A 24,202-nucleotide genomic window follows, 5' to 3' on the forward strand; every position below is an offset into this window, starting at 1 on the left:
GAAAATTGAGAAAATGATAACTAAGATTAGAAGGATGGGTTAAATGTAAACCATTACTTTTAAACTGGGTATAAAGCTTTTCACAACTGGATTAATAGATTCACCTTGATTGAATCATTATTAAAGCAACAAAGCTGAATCTTTTTTGTGCAACCCACCTCAGAGTCATAGATAATTCATAAGCAGATCTACTTAAGTGTTCCAGAAAATCAGGTGACTCTGCTTTGCTGAGGGAATCGATGATGCTTATTGCCATGGATACCATAACCCATTGGGGTCCCCAGCATACAGCCTCTTAATAATTAATAATTATTTTGTAAACATTTAACACAAATCTCTTAACCCCTAGCACAACATATTTTCAAATGAGGGTCCATGGCCAAATACATATTAATGTCCTTATCAGGAAAATATTTGAGAACCACTGCCATAACCAACACATTGATTACGTCTTCATTATGTATTCCACATGGAAGCACAACATTGACATGAAAGGACCTTCACTTCGACACTCAGATCATTATTTGTTTTTCATTTGTTATAACCAGGCAACCGTCATTCCTCTGTGTCCCCCAACGCTGGACGGAGGCTGCCCCCACCTCTTCTACGACCGCCTCCTCCCCCCGGGGTGTCGGATGAGCCCTCTCGGGCCCCAGAGGCCCTGCTGCCTCTTCCCCGGACGTCCATCAGCACCCCTCCGTCTCCGGCCCTCGTTCGCTCCTCCCTGGTGCAGAGCACCAGCTTCTTGGAGTCCATTCCCGTCACCTTGACCATGGAGCCTAAAGACTGGATCAACACGGGGCTGGAGGACGAGGGGGACGGCGGACCCCCCACCGAGGCAGGGCCTGACAGGTAGGCCTGTCACCATCATTACGCAATCGCCTGATCACAATTACCCTTTGAGATTTGTAATTATTTTTGCATAATCGTATTCCATTCATCTGTATAAAATTCATTCAATTCATTTAAAATAGCAGATCTACAGATCTGTAGAGCTCTTTTAAGCTCTCTTTTAAGTTATATTATTAAATGCATTGCCTGTTTTGGCCATAGTACATTATTTATTTTGATTATTGCTGCTGGTCATTGTCTGTGATTTATGTGTACTATGTATCTAATTTATTTGTGTATCTTTGTTATGTATCTGCCCTGTGCAATTTTTGTTTACAAATGTCCAATGTTCAATGCCAAAAAGGACAATTAAATAATTAATTGCAATTATTTTGTATGACAATTAATCGTCGTCAACTAAAATGTCATGATCGTGGCAACAACCCTACTGACAGGCCGGGCGGGGAACGGCCGCACCGAGGGTTTGAGGTGGAGCTCAGGAGAAAGCCAGGAGAGGGGTTCGGGTTCGTCATCGCCTCTCAGGATGTGGAAAACGGCAAAGGTGAGAGCCATCTGCCTGTTATGAAATTATCTCATGTTGTATACTGTAAATATTCAGCAGCGGATCAGGGTTTATGTTTGAAGTACAGGAGATACAGTGTCCTTATTCTGTAGTGAATATGGAGCAGAAATTGCATATCTACAAGGCTACAAGATGATAACGATTTCAGCAAAGAGATTTGGTGTCGGGGGGGAATTACTAGTGGAACTATAGTATAGAGCCTGGTGGAGCTCCGGTCAACAACGTGTATGTGGTTAAATGGCTGCATTGTATTTCTTCTTACAATTTAACTCCATTCATGCTTGTAAATCAGTGTATTCATGTAGAAAACACGGATATACTAGGTACATAGGTTTAATAGTGAAGAGGCACGCTATGTTCTGACACAGCTGTGGCTCAATGAAGCGGTTCCTTTCATCGTTCTCTCATGAGGATCATTGACTACACAGTACTGTTGATTGCTCTTTGATAGAGGACACAGCTGGCTGATGGTTCCAGGCACATAGGACGTAGGACACACGTAATGTGTGTGTGTGTGTGTGTGTGTGTGTGTGTGTGTGTGTGTGTGTGTGTGTGTGTGTGTGTGTGTGTGTGTGTGTGCGCGCTCACGCGTGTGCGTGTGTGTATGTGCACCCATTATGTATTATTCTGAAAGTTATTCAGAAAGTTGGATTTCAAGCATTGACATTGTAAGTGTGCTGCATCCATTTGGTTACCTGCCTAGGGGAAGAATCATGCAGTTGGATGCTGTCGGGAGTAGATTGGCCATTAGGTAATTGCAGATTAAAAGGTGGTTGCCATGGCTTCATGCCACTGGATGAGTCATGATCTATTAAAGAGGCTTTTACAGTAACAACCCTAACAAGCCTGATGTCCCTGATCGGCCTTATGCATTGTTACAGATCACTGTTTACACATAATTATCGGCTACTAAATATTATTTTAGCAGAGGATCCCTGACATGTAATTAGTTTGTCATTGTGAACTCAATATGTACTGTACTTAACACTTCATTAAATGATGAATGGTGAGTTAAATTGGACTACAGGACACTTGCCCCAAAGGGGAACTCGCTGTAAATTGCTGTTTTTTGGAGGTCACACATGAGAAGAATTCCTGGTTATTTCTTCTATAACCTTGAAGTAGAAATTGGCTTGTTTAAGAGCATAGGGACTATGGAAGCAAATGTGCCTTTCTGCGCATAGTTATGCATATCTGAATGTGTGCGTGTTTAGTATGCATGTGGGCACACGCACCTATCCTGTACGCACGTACACATGCGCGCGTGTGCGCTCTCTTTTGTGTGCTGTGCACTTTGAGTGAAATCGATAGAATCAATAGTCCAATGATCGTGGCCGAAGCCCTGCGCTGCAGGTCTATTAAGCGCTCAGGTTTTATGTGTGTGTGCCAGTATAGCGATCCTCTGTCTAAATCAGCATGTCAGCACGGGAAGCCTTTGTTGACAGAACGTTCTCGTTCTCACGCTATAGCTGCTGCTGCATCTTCCTTCTGCAGCTCTCTGTCAGCTCCCACCGGCCTGACACACCGCAGCCACAGCCACGACTGCTCCATCGTCACTGGCAGCCCCAAACCTTGTATCTCCATATTTCACACTTTTAGTTTTTTTGTAAAGTAAAGCCCTACTTTGTCGCAAAACAGACTTACAAAAATATAGTTAGCCGATCTGCAATTTTAGATTTCTTTGTGTGTGTGTGTGTGTGTGTAAGTGGTTAAGTATTAGAAATGTGCTGATGATAAATCATCTTTATTGTCACATCACAGGTTTACAGGTGTAATTCGTTTTTTCCCGTCATTTTTGTTGTTTCCAGAAAGAGAAAGATAGAAAAGAGGGGAAGAGGACAGGGGGAGAAAGGGCGAAGAAAAATAATTAAAAAACAAAAAAATATTTACATATTTTATTTACACATGTATATCACGCAGGTTTAGACATTAGGTGGATGAGCATAGCAGCTGGTACAGTATGCTATTCATGATAAGTGGTTTTATAAATGTATTGTATTGTAAATGTAAGTATTAACAAGAGATTGTGACTAAAATAATAACTACATTGGATCCATTGGTTCTTTTGTGAAAGAACCAAAAAAAAGAACCTGAAAAAGTAACCGTTTTGGACATACAAGGTTTCCTGCCTGACACGGTGACGTGCTGTACTGTATGATGCTTTATGGAACACATCACGGCATTAGTAGCTTTTAGTATTAATGGAAGGTTAGCCACTGTGTCCCTGTGTGTGATATATGACCTCCTCCCCCCCTGCATTCTGAAGCGCTTCAATCTCCTTTATGGGACGAGCCGACATGCATTTACGTTGTCATGGTGAGATTAAGGTAGCAGCTCCGTTCCTGGTTTTCTGTGTCCTCGTTCGCCCCACCGTCCAGCTCACCTCCGTTGTAATCGTTTCTTTCTTTTGGCAGTCGCTGCTGCTCTCGCCTTCTCATCTTCGCACTTTCTCTCACCGCTCTTCATCATAGTCATTTATCTCGTTCCCCACCTCTCTCCCTCAATCTCTCTGTCTCTCCCTCTCTCTCTCTGTCGCTCTCTCTCTGCCCCTGTCTCTGTCTCTCTCGTTCCTGTCGCTCATCCCTCCCCACTCTGCTGCAGTAAAAGCATTCAGTCCGGTTTTTCAAAAGATTAAAACTGTCACTCTCTCCCTCTGCCACTTCTATTTCTCTCTTTCTCTCCATCTCCTCCACCTCACATCTGTATCCTTCTCTCTCCCCCCCCCCCCTCTCTCTCTCTCTCTCTCTCTCTCTCCCTCTCTCTCTCTCTCTCTCTCCCTCTCTCTCTATCCCCCCCTCTCTCTCCTCTCTCATTTCTCTGAATGCAACACTGAGCACTCTGCGTTGCGGAGGAAAAGCGACAGCGTAAACACAGAGCTGTTGATCAGGCTTTGTGTCATTCTCTTTAGTCAACCTCGGCACCTCTGTGTGGATTTCCGGTGATTCGTGTTGCTTCCGACACATGCTGTTCAAAGAGCCATGTTGGAGAGGCTTCAGTCTGCTTTGAGAACTGTCAAGGAATCCAAACGTAATTATTGCACTTTGTTTCTCCTCTGCTGTATAGTACTGTGCCTGGAGGTGGGTGTGCGTACTGCATGTGTAGTTATGCTTGCTTTATGATTGATTCATAATACCTCTATGTTCATCTGTGTGTGTGTGTGTGTGTGTGTGTGTGTGTGTGTGTGTGTGTGTCTCACCCAGTGGGACCCTCTGTTATCACGTTAGACCTTCAGAGCTTTTCGGGAACCGTGACAGCTTGTCCCGTGTCCTGAATTTTTGTCCAGTTTATTAAACTGAGCCATATAATCTCCACAAGTGGTAGAAAGGTAACAGGACATTGTTGGAGGATGATAGAGGATTGGAATTTGGAAATATACAAAATAATAATAATAAATAAATAACTGATGGCATTAAAAAAAAAAAAAAAAGTCTGTACGCATGTCAGAGTTCTGACATCATCGCTGTCATCTGGTCATTTGACATTTGACATTAGCAGTTACTGTGCACAAGTCCTCAGTGTTATTTTATTGTCATAAATTGGTGTCATAATTGGTATTATATGATATTATATTATATTGTGTATGATATGATACTAAAGGTACTTCTGAAGTTTAAAGGTGGTGCAAGTGATATTCTGATATAGTATTGATACTCCAATATTAATCGTTGTTGTTTGTTTCAGTAATAGGGGTCCCCATCGCTCCAACTCTTTAGCAGATTTTTTCAATTTGTTTGTTTCACTTCCTATTTTGTCTGCTCACTTAATTCTGTCATCACATCCAGTTTCATATGTTTATCCTACTAGTCCTTACCCGTTCTGAATATATGAACAGCAAATGATGTTCAGTGTGGGTAATGTGATGTAATAGATCACATTACTGATGGGGGGGGGGGGGGGGGATTGTTTACAGAATGTTTTGGGTAGTTGGGTTGGGCAACCATATGTTATGATCCAACAGATATAAAAGTGCACAGTATTGTAACTGTTGCCAAGGCAATGAGTTAAACCCTGTTGTTCTTGCGTGCTAACGGTAGGCGGTTAAGAAAACGTCTCCATTTGGCCACCCCGAGTCCCCGACAGATAAGCATTCCGTTGTGATGGAGCTATGCCTGTTCAGTGTGTCACGCAGCCACGCTGGGTGCACGCAGGGCTGTAATCTGTCTTTGTCAGTGTCCAGGCTTTCATCGTGCATGTAGCCCATGTGTATGACACGGCGAAGGAGGTGGTAGAGGAGGGATGCGGACAGTGTGGTGTCGAAACAGCGCGTGTGTTCACGTGAACATGCCCCCGTCCAACTGTCAGAGCTGGCTTTCAGGTGCCTGTGCCACGCAACCCCCGCGTTGGCCGCGATGCTTCCCCAAAGAAGAAGTTATGTCGACGGACGCAAGAGTAGCTGTAGGCTACTATGGGTCCGAGTTGTTTTCCCCGTGTGGGTCTGATGTACAGTATAGGCCCCCAGGCATCACCTGCCTGGGGGGGGGTGTGGAAAGGGGAGGTGCGTTCATTCAAGGGGAATGTGGTGACACTGGTGACACGTGATTCGCGGGGAGATGAGTTGTTTTTGACGCAAAATAATTTAATGAAGATGATTGTTAGAATGTTTGGCGTGTTTAATGCAGGGCAGATTGAGGTTGGAGGGCTGCACGGCACTAGGTTCCGTGAGGCTGTCCGTGCGTTGTGGCGTTGTGAGGAGGCGCTGGAAGCGAGCAGCTGTCTTGCTCTATGCTAGGGAAGTGGACAGACAGACAGCGGTTCTTGAATTAAGAATAGATGTATGCGACTATGCGTTCTCTCTCCTGACTATCCCGGCCTGAAAAGTTGAGAGATGGGGACCTGGGGAGACCTGTGTTACTGAATGAACGCTCTATAGCAGCGGTTACTATGGTGAAAATGGAGCCATTTAACACTTATTTAACAATTGGCTACAATTTACAATTTACAATTTAGGCATTTAGCAGACGCTCTTAATCCAGAGCAATTTTCATTAAGCAACAAAAAAAGCATGGGAATACATCACAGAAAAAGCATTTATCATGAAACATGCGTATTGCGTAAGCTAAGAACGTAACAGTGGAATATCTATATAATGAAACTACATATATACTATACTATGCTATACATATGTACTATGACGTGCTATGACTACATACAATGCAATTATAGTGCTGTCTACATAACATGCTATAATTCTGTATCAAATGCTATCCAAGTCTACATAAATGCTATCTAAGGGGGTAGGGTAAGTGCTATGGGCCATGATGGAGTCTGAAAACGGTCTAATTCGTCGTATGTTATAGAGTGTGAACCTACAGGATCGAGTGACAGCTGTGATGTGAGTTTTTAACGAGAGCCGACTGTCCAGGACAACACCAAGATTCCTGGCTGTTGAGACAGACGTTACCAGGGCGTTGTCTACGGCAATAGTTAGCTCCCGCATAGGGCAGGACTTAGCTGGCTACCTTCAACATGAAGTTACCGGCTGCAGGATAATTGCATTAGGAACTAGAACAAGTTTCACCAGGTCAGGCAGGCTATTGTGTCTTCCTTGTGGCCATGGCCAATGTGAAAAGGCTGCCAAATCTTCTGATTTGAGGCATTTTGTTCCAAGAATGTGGAATGGAATATGAAATATCAAACTGATCCGTCTTGATCACATGACTATAGAAATACTATGTACAGATTTGTTTGTTTTTTGTGCAGAATCTGAAGGAGTAATATCAAAAAATGTGTTTTACAAAAGTCGGCCCCATGGTGGAGTTAGAAAAAGCAGATGCAGGGCAGAGGTTTCTCCTTGGCCTCTATGGAGGCCTCTAGCTGCAGATCGGTGCAGCTATAGGTCAAAATGCAAATTGGTCTGTTATAGCGCCACCATGAGGCTGATTTTTTTCCTCTGCCTAGTGAGAATGTGCATGTAAAATCTCACGGAAATTGCAAGCTGCGTTCATGAGTTGAGTCATTTTGTTAAAAACGTACCAATCCTGCAAACTTTGGAAGCGGGATGGAATATGACTGATAATATATAAGATACTGTGTGTCTAACCTATTTGCGTGATTTTTGGACACAATCTGTAGGAGTAATATCACAAAATATGTTTTTCAAAAAGCGGCCTCGTGGTGGCGCTATGATAAGTCGATCTAAAACATGCCGCAGAGGTTCTTCTCTGGCATCCAGCGAGTGTGTGTGTGTACTGTGCACAGTTTGTCTGTGTCTGTGTGTGTGTGTGTGTGTGTGTGTGTGTGTGTGTGTGTGTGTGTGTGTGTGTGCACAGTTTGGCTGTGTCTGGGCCAACCGTGCTGGAGATTAGCTGGTCGCAGACCGACAGACAGACAGACAGACAAACAGGCAAGATTTGTTTTGCACCTTGCAGAGACAATGAGCCTCCTCAGTAAACCTTGTTCTTCTCAATATCAACAGCCTCCTCTCCTCTCATCTCCTCTCCCTATAGCCTATACATACACTCATACAGTACAGTAGGTATACAGTATCTGCATACAGGCTGTAGGACTGTCAGGATGCCCATGCTGGCTGTGATGTATCTGTTCTGCAGATGCAGTGCTAAGCGGTGCAGCGCGGCAGAGTGTGGGCTGGGTGCTGGGGGGGGGGGGGGGGGGGGGGGGGGGGGGCGCTGGGTCCCGGGGGGGCTCCCGCTCCGCAGTGGAATTACTGTGGACAGGAGAACCAGGGGACGAGAGGAAGAGGATGGTCTTAAAGCAGTCCATTGGTGTGTGTGTGTGCTGGATTTGAGGCCAAAAAAGAAGTCATTTTCAGCATGCAGTTCAGCATGCATTTTCAGCATGCAGTTGGCCCAGCAGATGTCACTATTTTCTCTCCTGCTGGCTGCAGAAGCATTTACACTCCATTCAAGTGAATATTTTCAATCACTAGTTTAAAGTCTTTAATCAATTATCATAATGCACGTTTTCGTAAATTACTAGAAATCTATTTGTATAGCAGCATAAACATTAAAAAAACAAGCAGTAATGCAATACAGTGAGGACATGAATAACAAAAAATAAACTGAAAAGGGTATAGAGGTATGGACCCCCTTTTTAGATCATACTGAAGAGCGCATTTGACTCTGTAGGATGGAACCCACCTTAACGTGCACACATGCATTATACAACCCATGTACCACTTGGAAACTATTATTTATTATCTATTTTTTTTTTTATATATTTTATAAAAGGGTATAGACCCTTGGGGCCCCTTGTCAATGAATTATGTAGGTTTAAGTTGGTTAAGTCATCTCCTAGTCTGGTAGGTTGCCATTGCCAGGTTGAGCTTGAACTGGTTGGCTCCAGAATAGATGGAGGCTGAGGAAGAATTTAGGCCTGATAGTTATGTCTTGTTGTTGGTTGTTGGTAGTACTACCGTACCACCGACCTGAGTGTTGTACTTCTCCCCATGATATCATATATATTAAAGCATATCCATCACCACCTAGAATATCGTCTTCAACTCCTCTCGCCTCATTTGATTGATCCAGAGTTCCACGACAGTTCTTGGCATTTACGAATAGGATCTAATTGGCTGATGGATGAGTAAGAAACGCAAACTGTCTTTGCTTTCTGATTGGTTATATAAGGTGTATATGTCCTGATGAAGATCTGAGTGATTGAAACGTTGACGATGCAGTAAAATACAGCAGAGCTTTTTCAGCATTCATTACCTGTACTGTACATCTACATGTGCAGACTGCAGAGCTCCTTTTGTGATACTGCTGCTTGTGTTGCACCTGGGCATGGATGTGTGTGCATACCTTCCTCATTATATTAGGACACACGCAGGAAACTCGACGCCTGGCGTTGCCGGAGTTATGTGCTGTAGATCAGCATGTTTCGGTACCCAGCATTAGACTACATGGTTATTGTGTGTTGAAATACTCTCTCTCTCTCTCTCTCTCTCTCTCTCTCTCTCTCTCTCTCTCTCTCTCTCTCTCTCTCTCTCTCTCTCTCTCTGATCAAGCTCTGATCTGACATCACCCTGAACAGAAACCAGGCCCTAACAACAGCGATTTACGTCTGTCTATATTTGGGCACAGTTCGCCCTCATGCCACAGACCCATGATTTGGACTTCATATCTTACAAGATTGAAAATAGCAGATCTACAATCCGAATTTTCACAACAATACTTTTCTCATCAGCCTTTAGGCAGTTATAGCTTTCAGTTATGTCAGCAATCCTCAACTTTTTTTAAAGGATTAAAACGAGGATAAAACATTGTATGGACCCCAGTCTACACTGTAAAAGCCTCAGTAATTATTACAAATCACACTTGTGTGAAGTGAGCGGCACTCTTATCATCATACATCACATTCTGTGCTCAGCCAATCAGCGGAGCACATTCCGTGCTCATACAGACACACAAAGCTGTGCAATAGGAGCGGCCAGAGCCATCAAAAGGAGAGTTCTGCCAATGAGGTTCATGTAACTCTTTTGTCACTCTATAGAGCCCATAGACTCCAATGCATTCCGTCAACTTCTGGTTCAGGTCTTTGTCACTCTTCGCCAATAGAAGTCTATGTAGAAGAGCCGCCATTGGACTTAACCTGACTCTGCCAGATGGGGGCGGTATTGAGTAACCATGTTGTTTAGCAAGCTTCTTGGATCTGGCAGCATCAGGTTACATTGGACTGGCCCCATGAAGTGAACAGAGTTGTCATAACTCTCTCATCTATACGGCTCTGGGAGCGGCTAGTGCCGCTCAAATGTTTTTACAGGCCCAATAAGGGTCCATTTGGTCCCCTGGTGGTCCCCAGACCTCATGTTGAGAACCAGCAAATGAATGTTTTGAAGTCAGCGAGAGTGAGGTGAACGTGAGGTGCCCGTTCAGAGGGCCGGTGGAGGATAATTACCTGTCAGTCGTCATGTCTCAGCCCACATCCATCGGCACCTGTAATGAACAAACTGAACAGGGTCGTGCACACACAGCAGATCGCCCACAGCGTGTATGACTGTGTGGCATGTGCGTGCATGCACTTGCTCTCCATAAGAACTCTGGTGAAGACTGATTAACTGAGCAGAGAAAACATTTCCCGTGCCTGACCGTGGATGGAGGGAGATGGGTTGATGGATGACTGGATGAAGGAGGACAGCACAGTGTTTCAAGGAGACAGGAGGAGGGGGTGGGGGTGGGGGTGTAGACAAAGAAAGAGTGAGGTCATCTGTTATATAAAGACGGCCAAATAAACCAGACGGCGTTTAATCACATCTTGTTTTAAAGTGTTCTGGATCACGTCCTGAAGAACTAAATCTTCAGCTGCACTTTACTTTATGTGTCGCTTCTTCATTTGACCTCATCGAGAGTTTTCATCGAAGGGCTTCTTCTAGTAATATATCATCTAACTTATAACACTGCATCGCTGCGATCCACAACTGGGTGTTCTGTAAACACCTCAACACCTGCTGTCATAGTTAATTTAACTATCAAATACTTAAATAAAAGCTACAATTCACAATGTAATTTAATGAATATAAAGGTACATTTGCAGTGGTTGGAGGTTGTTTTCCTACTCCATTGAAACATTTAGACCCTGGTATGAGGGTAGGACACCTACTGGTACTAGACGAAGACGAAGTAGCCTAGCCTGAAGCTCAAGATTCCCTCTTGAGTGGTACCGTGTGTGTTTTTGTATCCCACAGGGATTTTTGTACCCCAGGTTTGAATCTCTGTTACAGTCTCAGTCCAGAAAGTATAAATAAAATATATAAAATATAAAAAACCCAATATTTAAAATGAATAGATTGTAGTTTTAATTGTGTGGGTTTGTGTGTTTAGCTGCGTCGCTGCTCCCTCACCGCTTCGTGACGGTACGCCGGGGCAGTCCGGCGGCGCGGAGCGGGCAGATCCGACCCGGAGACCGCCTGGAGGCGGTGGAGGGCCGTCCTGTGGTGACCCTGCCCCACCAAGAGCTGGCACAGATCCTCCGCCGAGCTGGAAACAGCCTCCGCCTCACCATCGTCCCACGACCCAGCACCTGTGAGGAGCACGCACGCATGCACACACACACACACACGCACGCACGCATACACGTGCATGCATGCATACACATATCATATCTGCACCAATGCACAGCCGCATCCGCAGTCCTAATTTATCCCTTTGTAACTCTGAGAGTTACTCTGAGAGACCTGTAAGGGTGCATACCAGATGGACCAAATGGACCCTTGCAGGTCTCTCAGAGTTGCATTTATTAAGCCTGGGGAGTTTATACATTGCAGTCTAACCTCATGTCTTCATGTCTTCTAGACTCCTCAAGTCTTTCAGAATCCACCGACTATGACCCAAGTCACAAGAGCAGGAAAGGTCACAGGTCACGCCCAAAGGTGAGGACAGGATAGTTTTTTTCTGAGCCTAAATAATAATCAGCATCCTGCTTCACTTTTCTGAACACAATATATTAATTTGGGGTGCAACACTTCAGACGTATCGATTCAATCTATTATGAAGAAATCATCAATAAATTGATTAAATAAATTTACTTAAAAAATGCTTTGCTCTATGAGGCATTGCGAGCTTGTAGACCTCCTATATTCTCTCTATTTTGTCACTGTCTTTGCACAACACCGTTGCACAGCACCATGGTGGTTTTGGGTTAATGGTATTGTGTTTGTGTCGCAGCATGACTCCAGGTATTACAGTGTGGACCTGGACCGCGGCTCTACCGGGTTTGGGTTCAGCCTGCGGGGGGGCAGTGAGTACAACATGGGTCTGTACGTCCTGGGGCTGATGGAGGGAGGACCCGCCTCGCGGAGTCACAAGATACAGGTGGGATCATTTCCTGCCTAGTAGATTATTGATGATAGATTTGATTGATCCAGAGGGGAATTCAGCTGTCATAGAAGCGCCACAGTAAGGTGTTGTGTCCACTGAGGTGTTTTTTCCTGAACACAGCATATGTTTTGAATGGGCTATGCTGGAAATGCTAACATTTTGAAGAGGTGTTGAGTGGTGGAATATTATCCGTTTCACCTCTCTACTAATCTCTATGCAACACTTACAGATCGGCTATCTTTTGCCAAATGTTTTCCCCACCAGAATAGGAACACTGGGGTTCAAGTGGTTAATACATTATACTACACTATACTACAAATAACATTGTCAGCTTAAATGCAGTGCATTGATGATGTGCTGTGCGTTGTGGTCATACTGTATAGGTGAGCGATCAGCTGGTGGAGATCAATGGAGACAGCACCGCTGGAATGACCCACAGTCAGGCTGTGGAGCAGATCCGTAGAGGAGGACACCGCATTCACCTGGTCCTCAAGAGAGGCAACGGCTACGTTCCTGACTATGGTGAGACTTGTGGCTCCATTTTCGTTTCCGCCGTTACCCGCGACGCGGCACCGCAAGTCAGCCACTGCCCGAAAATTTCGAGTAGGAGCTTGCTCTGTCCCTAAATGGTATTTTGGTCCAGTGTCACCCGCTATCTATTATGGCATCACCAGTATGTGCGCCTAGAGGTGTGGTCATAGGCGTGTTGGCACGCTTTCCCCTAAATTGCTGTTTTGCTCACACACATTTGGGTAGGCGCATAGTGGAGTTTAAAAGCACCCGTAAGCCGTATGCCAAATTGGTTTGGTATAGAGCGGTGCTCACCGCGTGCCTCAATGGAGATGTCCGGAGTCAGGCTGCTTCATCTGATCATCTCTCCTTATTCTCCTATGCATCTCTTTGTAATTTTCCTATATTCAGCAGAAGTGAGTGCCTATCACTTCCTTGTGTCCATTGTGTTTATTTATGTCTAGTCAAAGAAGTTATTAAAGATTCCATTTGCTCGTTCAGTTTCATCACAAGAGAGACTTCAAGGCAAACAACGCATCACTCTTTCATGGGAGCCCGTAAGGCTATGAAGCAATAACTGGGCATAACGGCAACGGATAAGGGATCTCTTAAAGGCAATGGCATGTGGCACAGTGATTGGTTTAATTATTGTAACGCCCAAACTACACCTATGCATAATGTAACGAGTAACGGAGGTGTTTTAGGGATTTAGACAGGTAACCAAAATACCAACTTTAGTGGGGGAACACCCCTTCCCCACTGCTAAATCCCCAAATAAATACTGTATTTAGAACGAAATGGAGCCCATGGTCTCTTACTAATGACAAAGACAACCCTTCCCGCTTCTGAGTTCAGCTCAGATAGCCTCTGTAGCTCTGTCTGTATGCACCTGCATTGAATGGTAACCAGAATTTGTCTCCTTCTTTTAAAAGGCATTTTGTTAGCACAGTGTTTGTTAGTCAGTACACGTTCTCTGGAAATCTGGGATGTACAGACCATAACGTGTATAGAGACACATGGGGACTACAAATGTCACGCCCCCAAATGAGACAGCGGCCCCACTTCTGGTCCGTTTCAACGGTGTGCTGCAGCTGTCAATGCAATCCCTATGAGAGGCATCATAAAATACCCTAATTTCACTGGTCCATTACTGAGGCTGTAGCGATTTTTTTTTGTGTTCTAATAAAGTTTCCCATATGTTTGATTCGTCCTTTTCAATGTCACATACATGCCATCTGAATATACAACCCACAATGTACTATAATATACTTAAGGGGTCGCACGGTATATAGGGATGCGACCTCAAGGTCGCATCCCTTGAGGTTTTCAATACCCAGATATATGTGTTTATTATCTAAACAGCATCTTGCGGTAAAACACACCGTCAAAGTCGGCGCTCGTAGCATCGTAAAGGCAGTGACGTCCCTTAAAAGCGTCAGGTTCTCTATCTGCCGTCTCCCCTCTGCTCTGTTGGTCTCACGTGGTAAATTTAATGTGAAATACATCCTTGACCTCTATTAAGAAAGCAACAATATATGTTGACAAAGACACTTACATTTGGAAACATATTTTTATTCAAATCAATATAGTCTTCAGTAAATTTCTTATTATTTTAAAAGTAGGCTAACTACAGTATTATTTCAATGGACCTCTATTGGGCTGGCCTGCAGTACACCGTTCTAACGGACCAGAAGTGGGGTCTCATTTGGGGGCGTGACATTTGTAGTCCCTGTGTGTGTCTATCCACACTTTTCCTGGGCTGTGTGTGCTCCAGTTCCTGTTGATTTCATTGGATATCATTGGTCATCTGACCAGTTTCATTGGCTTTCATTGGATCAAATCGACAGGAACTGGAGCACACATAGCCCAGGAAAAGTGTGGATACAAACCACAACATCCCAGAGTGGTTGTGGTGAGCAGCAGCTAATTTGCCTTTAAAGCAACAGACACCAACAACAACAACCTGTAAAAAAGGACTGAAACAGGGGAATAGAGGCATGCGTAGTACCAGCTCAGTGGCCTTATGGTTAGTGTCCACCCTGAGACTGGGATGTCGGGGTTCGATCCCATGGCTGGGTCATACCAAAGAAAAATGGGACCCAGTGCCCAGTGGCACTCAGCATCAAGGGTTGGATTGTGTGTGTGCGTGGGTGGGTGGGTGCGTGCGTGCGTGCGTGCGTGCGTGCGTGTGCATGTGCGTGTGTGTGTGTGTGTGTGTGTGTGCATGTGCACGCGTGTGTGTGAGAATGGACGAGATAAGTGGAACCTCTGCTTTGTCTGTCAGACACTTTCCTCTAGGGGTGGAATCTATTTATTCTTTTCTTCGCAGGGTTGAAGTTTAATCTTATCTTATCCTGTTTACTGTCCTCCTTCGGGGGTATTTATTTAACATCACCCTCTTGCTTCTGGTTTATTTAATTCTCCTTACATTTCCTGTACTACAGCCCTGTCTCCCTTTGCACTTCACCTGCTCTATTTGACTTATTTCCTGCTCCCTGTCGCTCCACACTTCCTTCCTCTTCCTGTCTGTCTCTCTTCAGTGGAACTGTCCAGCTTGTCTCTCTGTATGACCAACTCCAAGCTGGGCGAGCCTTGCTTCTATGTGATTGGACGGACCGAGAATACGCGGTTGGTAGTCGTTCCTGTTAGTTCTCATGTTTTCTGTCTTTTCTACACCCACTCCGCTCACGCTAAACGCTTCATTTGTACGCAGTCGTACGACGCAGTTACTTCCCCTCCCCCCTGAAAACAAATAGCAGATCTACAAAGACGTCTTGTGAGATCACTATTTCAGGGTTAGCGACGCGGTCGTACGACAAAGTATAACCTTCCAGTGTGTCCCTGTATTGTCCCTGTGTTGAAAACGTCCTCATTTGTGACATCATATCCATGCCCCCCCCCCTTCACCATTCACAGCTGTTTTATAGAGCGTGATGGGAGTAGAATTAGAATTAAATAATCTCCCACCATTTTATTTTTCTACTGAGATTTACTGAGGTAAATACAGGGCTGAAGTGGGTTAGGTAGCCTGTGTTTTGTAATATTAATCAAAATCTAATGCTGCTGAGATGTAGTGGAGTAGAAGTAACAGAACATTGAAAATACTCCAGTAAAGTAAAAACAATACCTCAATTTTTTTACTTAAATACAGTACTTGGGTAAATGTACTTACTGTAGTTACTTTACAACACTGCCAAGTACAATTAGAGAGAGACCCTATAGCTATTTTGATCAGAGTCACTCTCGATTGGGGTGACAGAATCTTGTCAAATGAATGTCTGTGGCCTAATCTGTACCATATCAATCTGGGGGTCTCTGACACACAAAAAAGGCTGAGAATCAGTGTGCCACAACGTTAAACGGGGATATAATAAATTAGCGTGTGTTGCCTGCAGGGCATAGGATTTGTACAGGTGTGGTATATTTTAGAACACGGGCATGGAGGTTTCGTGCCAGACAGCAGCTGTTGTCACACAAGCTGAAGTAACAACACAGCTCATGCAGAGATGCACTCTGGGAACGCTCGCTTGCTGCCTACAATGACTTTAAATGAACACTGAGGATTTGATTTTGTTGTGTGATAATAACACGTTACATAATGGGATGTTTAACCCCCTACTCTCACTCTCTCTGTCTCCCTCTTACCTGCCTTCTATCCATCCATCTATACATCCACCCATCAGGCCGTGAACACGGAGTCACCTCCCCCTCCCTCCGACGGCGTCAGCAGCGGCGGCCAGAGCAGCAGAGTGTGGCTGCAGTAGAGGCCGTTCATCAGAGGAGGCCCCGCAGCTCCACCCCGAAGGAGAAGGAGAAGACGTCGAGGAGGAGCAGGTCTTCGAAAGGACGGGAGAGAAGGAAAGGAGGAGAGGAGAGTGAGAGAGTGAGAGGCTGGCACTCAGAGGGAGATGGGGAAGGAGGAGGAGCCCCAGGGGCCAGGCAGGAGGAGAGGGAGAGGGGGGGGAGTTTACTCGGCGATAAAGACGGATACAGCAAGAGGAAACGCCACGGGAGGAGTAGTGCACACAGAGGAGGAGGAGAGAGGAGGAGCAGGAGTGAGGGGACGAGGAAGAGGAGCGGAGAGAGGAGAGCAAGGAGCCAGGAGAGGAAGAGGGGAAGCAAAGAGAGGAGAGGAGGAAGTGAGGTGAGAGGCAGGAGTAGAAAGAGGAGAGGAGATGGTGAGGAGCGAAAGAGAAGCAAAGAGAGGAGAGGAGAGAGTGAGGAGAGGAGGAGCGGAGAGAAGAGGGGAGAGAGTGAGGAGAGGAGGAGCGAAGAGAAGAGAGAAGAGAATGAGGAGGGAGGGACGCAGACAGAGAACAATAAGCAGGGAGACAGGAAAGAGCAGGAGGTGGCAGACCTTCCGGAGGAGGATGTGAAGGAAGACAAGGAGTCAGGGGAGAAGTTGGAGTCAGAGAGAGAGGAGCACAAGGTTCTACCCCTCCCAACCCCTGAGCAGAGGCTGCCTAACCCCAAAGAGGAAGAGGAGGAGGCGGAGGAGGATGAATGTGTGTTTGGAGGAAGGAGGCCCAGTGTCCATCAGAGGGAGTTTGATGAAGAGGAGGAGGATGAAGGTGTATTTGGAGGAAGGAGGCCCAGCATCCATCAGAGGAAGTTTGATGAAGAGGAGGATGTAAGTTTGTTTGGAGGAAGGAGGCCCAGCGTCCATCAGAAGGAGCGAGATGGTGTCTGGTACGACAACAGTCAGAAAGAAGGTGGCGGTGCGGGCGAGGAGGAGGTACAAAGTGAGGAGGAGTCCCAGACTCCTCCCCTCCTGCCGGGCCTTCTGTTAAACCCTCCGGCGAGAGGAGAAGCCTTCAACTTCCTCTCCTCCATGTGGTCCGTGGTGGAGCCGCCGGGGGAGGAGGACGGCGGGTCTGACGGGTCCGAAGGCAGCTGCAGCCGCTCCGACGGCTGCAGCACGTCCGCTGCCAGCATCTCGGGTCTCTCTCTGGCCCCTGGCGTGGTGGTGCCGGGCCCCTGGCTAACACCCAGCCAGCACAGGATGGCGCCGCTGGGACCGGGGATGGTAGGGAGGAGGAGCCGGCGGCGAGAGGAGAGTGCCGTGTCGTGACGACGTGCGCAGAATACTGTCAGGCGCACTGTGACTGTCACCGTGTCACCCCCCAGCAGGGGAATTCTGCTGGGTTTTAATACTGTCAGGCGCACTGTGACTGTCACCGTGTCACCCCCCAGCAGGGGAATTCTGCTGGGTTTTAATACTGTCACCGCACTGTGACTGTCACCGTGTCACCCCCCAGCAGGGGGACTCTGCTGGGTTTTAATACTGTCCCCGCACTGTGACTGTCACCGTGTCACCCCCCAGCAGGGGGACTCTGCTGGGTTTTAATACTGTCAGGCGCACTGTGACTGTCACCGTGTCACCCCCCAGCAGGGGGACTCTGCTGGGTTTTAATACTGTCAGGCGCACTGTGACTGTCACCGTGTCACCCCCCAGCAGGGGGACTCTGCTGGGTTTTAATACTGTCACCGCTCTGTGACTGTCACCGTGTCACCCCCCAGCAGGGGGACTCTGCTGGGTTTTAATACTTTCACCGCACTGTGACTATCACCGTGTCACCCCACAGCAGGTGGACTCTGCTGGGTTTTAAACGGCTCCCAGCGTTCCCAGCAAAATATCTCGCACTGCTTGTTTTTTTTTTCCTTCACATTTTTGGCCAAATATAATAATTAATATTCTTTGTGCCTTTTTACAGCTAACTTCTGGCTGATGTTAAATAAATAAATATATAAATTATATATATCTGTATGAGTAGAAATATTATATGAACATTTTTAAATAGTTCTGGGGCCAAGATGTCTTTTAAAATGCCCCTGTGAATCAGTCTTGTATTTTTCTGATGCCCCCCCCCCCCCCCCCCCCCTCTCTCTCTCTCTCCCTCATCATGTTTTTCACCAATCGCTTTATGTTTGCTGCTGTTACGGCAGGCGTTTCTAGGACACAGAAGGTGCTGCCGAGTCAGGCACCCTGGTTCTGGTTCTAGCCTACTAACTCTGTGTCTCTCTCTTCTGTTCCTCTGTCATTTGTGACCTGCCGAATTATGTTATCATCTTGTGGCCTTCACAGGTCAATGTCCCTAGACTTAAATCCCTGCTGTTTGTTTATTAACAGAATACAGTATACTAGGTTTGGCTCTGTTCATAAACAAACAGCAGTGATTTATGTTGGGACATTGACGTTATGTGAAGTCTACAAGATCTACAAGATGGTCACCAAGTTCTCCGTAACACCACCATGCATGCTGGAGGACAGAGGAAGTGAGGAGGCAGACATTTGGAATTCGAATTAAGCTTCTGTTTCCCCCTTCTCTGGTGCCCCCTGCTGAAGAAAGGCTGCATAGGCATCAAGGTATACCTCATGATGATACTGAGCAATAATAATGCAACAACAGTCCAAGGTGATCAACCATACATGTCCGCCATACATTTACATTTATACTCTGTCACTTGTCGACCACAATAAGTGACAGAGCATGAATGAATCTTTACTCTACATGTGGTTTGAACGGAATTTGCGGTGCTGTTTGTACAATGTCTACTAACGAAAACGTCCATGGACAATTGCAGAGCCTCGTGAATATTGTTCAAATTGTTTTATTGTGATTTATTTCAATGCTAATCTTTTTTTTAGGTATATAAAAGGTATATAAAAACTATATTCTGTAAATATTTATAATGAAAGAAATGACAGAATCTATTGTAAATATTCTACTTATTGGAGCCCTGATTTGTATGCTGTAATGATATATTATGATAAACCTATATATACATACACATAAATATATGACACACGTGTGCTACCATAAATGTCACTTATCAGCGTGTATACGAACCAAGATGGAAGCTCACATGAAGTCTGTCGATTGTAATAACAGATGAAGAATTATATTGTATATTATTCATGAAATGAATGTTTTGTAATATGCTGCTTGGATGTGGATTAATACTTTGTGTTCTGTGTACACAATGTGATTTGAACTGCTTCAAACCTAGTGTTTTCAAAATTGTCCCAAAATGTTCAAAAATGTGATAGTCTACAAGAAGTATATGCCTACAACATTTCCAAATCAATTTGAAAAACGTTGAGTTGATTAAAGTTTTATTTCAGACGTTGAACATGGAAGCAAACAAGTAAATTATAATACACATAAATTGAACTTTTATTTTGTATACTATATAACCACTTAAGCTGTAGTCGAAAAGTTTCAAAAATCTACAATTAATCTACAATTAAGTAAGATCACACAATATGGCAACAAGAGACGTTTTTTGATGACATGCCTAAAATAGGGATGCGATGTTGAAAGTGGTAAAAAAAAATGGGACAGATCAAATAAAAGTGAAACAATAAATAGCTGATATGTCGGCCAGACCAATACAAGGCTGTAGTAGCCTAGTCTAGCTACGAGAAAGTCATAGCCCTAGTGGCCATCTACAGCCTAATTTAGGCTCTGTCATACGACGATTTCGCATGCCAAAAATAGTAGCATACACCGTATACAAGCTCACACAAAGTGTCACATCCACAACACCTTGTGAGCTTGTATAGGTGTGCTATTTTCATCATGACCGTCATGACAGTAGTCTATTGATCAGGCATACGTTTGCCTTATGCTGATCTACTAAACCTGCACGACAGATGATGGCTGGAGCCATTGAGTCATGAAAGCTTCTAGTTATGGAAATAACTTATGCAGGTAAAAGTTGCATATGAGAGGACAATAAAACAGTTCATAGTTTATTTTTTTCTTTCTTTCTTTTTCACTCATTTTTAACAGTGTATTTTGAAAGAGAGGAGCCAAACGATATGAGATCTGGGGTGATGCTGTGAGATGGTATTTTTCTACAAGAATATATTTATTAGATACTCAGGTTTTCAGATAGGCTACACAGTAAAATCCTGAGTGCTCATTTAATTCTGAGTGTAAAAATGTACTCATAAGTGTTACCAGGATTTTGCTGTGTATAGTATTCTTTGCTCTAATTATGTCATTTGAGCTAAAGAAAGAAAATCTATTCATGTAACATTCAGTCATTCATACAATTATTTTACATATGTGGCCCGTGTTATTTGATCGTCATGGCAACATGAGGAAACCAATAATGAAAGCTTCTATGTATTCCAATATGAATATCTGGAGTTTCTAATGCATTTTAACCAACTTGAGCAAAGAATGGATGTGAAAATGAATTGCTTTGTGTGCTCTGACCTTCAGTTGTTACTGTTATGCTGCTCATGAGTAGCAGGTGTTGGCACAGCCAGGTGGCTTAAAAATCATCATCATCATCATTATTAATTATTGCTATTATTTGTATTATTAATATATCAATTATTGTTATTATTATTATTATACTGATGAACCTAGAACATAATGAACGGAACAATCTAGTTTATAGTAGACAACATGAGACTTTTTTATAATACACTTTTTCTTTGTTTTCATTTCCTAAGGGAGACGTGTGTCTATAAATGAACTGTAAACACATAATAAACTGCAAATAAATGAGAACATTTGATGGATGTCTTTCCCCAGTGGGGTGTATGTGTGTGTGTGTGTGTGTGTGTGTGTGTGTGTGTGTGTGTGTGTGTGTGTGTGTGTGTGTGCGCGCGCGCGCATGCGCGCGTGTCCTCTCACAGTGACATCAGCAGCAGTGGCAACCCTCCTGGGTATGCTGTCAGTCACCCTCCTCCCCCCTGTCAGGTGAAAAGAAGCAGCTTGGACTCCTCATGCATAGAAGGAGGCATGAGGCCAGTCTGCTGCCCTCCCCAGGTTGGCAGAGGAAGTGTAGCGCCCAGGATTACATTATATAATTGACAGTGGGTGAAAAATTGTGGTATAAAGATTCAAATAAAATAAAATAATTTAAAGGACAACTTTAGTTTTTTTCAACCAAGGTTCATGTTTTAGGTTGTTGTTAGAGAAATTAAAAGAGGAGTGTAATTATTTTTTCATTTGCTGCTTTCTTTCGGTTTTGGGATTTTTTGACAGGGGGGCGGGGGCATTCGAACATGGGGCTAAATATGTATTTTTTTTTAACAAAATGTTATAGCGATTTCTTTTTTTATTATTTACTATAGTCCTACTAGACCCCAATAAATTACTTTCGCCCCTACTGGTACTCATAGCAACATTGTCTGGGAGAATAACAAGTATTTGAATGAATGACATGAAGGAGACAGATATGATGTGTGAAGGGAGGTAGACAGTCAGACTAAACACAGGTGAAGTAAATTCAAAGGATAAGTGGCTTTAGTTCAGCCCCAAATCAGCCCTGTTTACTGCACTACAGCAAGCACTACAGACAGTACTTGTTAGAGTTAAAGATTTAGCTGGGGACCTGGAGTCTGTGAAATCTTTCACAGACAGTGCCACCAACAGGTGGAATTTTGAAAATGACTCAAATCATGAAGGCAGTGTGCAATTTACGTGGGTGGATCTGTTGTTGTTGTTGTAGTAACGACCCAGCACACTCAAACAAAAGAGGCTGATGACCCCCCTTGGGCCCCCTCAACTCTCAATAACTAGACACTTTACCTCCTCCCCCCTCTCTCTCTCTCTCTCTCTCTGTTTAAAAGTACAGGAAAAATCTCAAAGTAGGCCTACAGGTAAAAATCTCAGCTCTCTCATGGAAAGCCTGGTGAGGCGAGGTTACCGCAGCTCAAGCCAACCATCAATACTGGACCTGATATCTGGTAGGCCTATGTCTTACTGTTTGGCAAGAGAAGGCAGTAGCCTAGCTCTGGTCCATAGCCGAGAGTAACATAGCTCTAAATGAAACGCATTAGAGCTATGGACCAGAGCTAGCAGTAGCCTAGCCTACTGTGTGTGTGTGTGTGTGTGTGTGTGTGTGTGTGTGTGTGTGTGTGTGTGTGTGTGTGTGTGTGTGTGTTTATATAATGAAAGCAATAACTTCATTGACTGGTGAGATCGGTGAGTTTGGTTTGGCAATATAAACATGCCAATAAAGCCCTTTGAATTTAATTTAATTTAATTTAATTGAGATCGGACAGTAGAGGGCAGCACTGTTTAAGAGAAGCTGGCTGAACTTTAAATAGTAGCCTATTCTACAACTCTCATAGATAATGTAATGTAATCGGTAATTGTATCGTAGTTTACGAACTATAAATCAGCTAGGCCTCGCATGCACCAGCAGAATAATAATAAATGGAAGTAGGCCCTATGTTACGTACTTTATTGTAAAATTAAAGGCCTACAATAAAATAACATTGTAATTTGTGGTAGAGAGTACGTGCTTATAGCCTTTTGGCAGTTGAGAGCCTGACCAGGTCTGATAATTTTTTGCTTCATATAAATAGGAATTTCACATTCTCCATCCCATACCATTCTAATATTAGTAACCTAATGGTGCGCGTGACACAGGTAGAAATACAAAGAGGAGGAGAGGGTCTTTTATTTATAAGCTGCATTGAGTTCTTCCACTTATGGACACTTTACACATTCAAGAGCCACAAGCATGCCAGCCTCCATGCACTGGCTTTTTATAGCCAGAGATAAATAATAAAAAAAACACATTTAAGAGGTTACTGTGGTTATCATTTAAGTCAAGTGATCTACTATAGTTAACATGGGTTTAAGTTAAACCCATGCATAGTTTTTTGCTGTGGGCTGGCTGATACGTTTGGGTCTTTTGGATAACAGGCTATTCTAACTAGAACATAATTGTTTTCGGAGATACACATAACATGAATGTTATATCTTACTTTGACTATTATAGGAGAGCTCCTAGCTGTGTGTTTGACTTGGAGGCGCTCTCGACCAGGAGCGCTCCTGAGAAAAGCGCGCTCGCATCTTTTCATTTCTCACACGCAAGGACTCGGACGGAGTGAATTGCCAGCTGCATGGGTTATTTCTGCGCCATCAACACAGAGGACAGTCAACCTGGACGGACAACATACAAACAACGCATTCCAAAGACGGCGGAGCATGTTTCCATCTTTTCCATCTTTTCCAAAGACCAAGAAACAACGTAGCCTACAGGTTTCATTTCCTAGCCAGTTGATGATGGCACCTGCGAACGGAACCTCGACGGCGTCACGCGTAAAGTAGGTTACATGCTTAGAAACGTTGTAGGCCTACATATTTGATATAGTTTTTGGGCAGTCGAAATCAGTCGAATCGAATGCTGTCAAGTAAGCTATAGTTGCCTAAAACCATGCATGACATTATGGACGTAAACGGTGTTCGCGGAAAAGCACTTTGGGTGATGAACTGAACTCCGACTCTCCGAGCACTTGCTGATTGGGTTCGTCCGCGCCAGCTGGATTTGGACGTCAGATATGAAATTAAGTGGTTGGTCACACTTGTTTTGTCTTTGTCTTTAATGAGGAAGGACTCAAGAGCCATGGGGTGAACGCTGAGATGATAGACCGTGGGGACATTTTAACGTGGGAGGGAACATATTTTTTCTCTGTTATGTAATGCCTCACAAATCCGGATAATTAGAGGTAGATCATAGCTAACTA

The 24,202-nt window shown here is 44.4% G+C and overlaps 1 protein-coding gene across 1 annotated transcript in view; it reads left to right on the top strand.

Moving 5' to 3' along the window:
* magixb (MAGI family member, X-linked b) overlaps positions 1-21,238 on the top strand; it is a gene marked incomplete at its 5' end in the record, with an annotated part of 68,776 nt that extends 47,538 nt beyond the window's left edge. The window contains 8 exons of the mRNA XM_080762950.1: positions 549-852; positions 1,287-1,393; positions 11,194-11,394; positions 11,665-11,741; positions 12,037-12,183; positions 12,573-12,711; positions 16,383-16,718; positions 16,875-21,238. Coding sequence (XP_080619076.1) covers positions 549-852; positions 1,287-1,393; positions 11,194-11,394; positions 11,665-11,741; positions 12,037-12,183; positions 12,573-12,711; positions 16,383-16,718; positions 16,875-17,770 — 2,207 coding nt within the window. The 3' untranslated portion in view covers positions 17,771-21,238. The remainder of the gene's footprint in view (positions 1-548; positions 853-1,286; positions 1,394-11,193; positions 11,395-11,664; positions 11,742-12,036; positions 12,184-12,572; positions 12,712-16,382; positions 16,719-16,874) is intronic.
* Positions 21,239-24,202: the final 2,964 nt, after the last annotated feature.

Source organism: Protomyctophum bolini (genome assembly GCF_963924005.1).
Source record: "Protomyctophum bolini genome assembly, chromosome: 5".
Taxonomy (NCBI): domain Eukaryota; kingdom Metazoa; phylum Chordata; class Actinopteri; order Myctophiformes; family Myctophidae; genus Protomyctophum; species Protomyctophum bolini.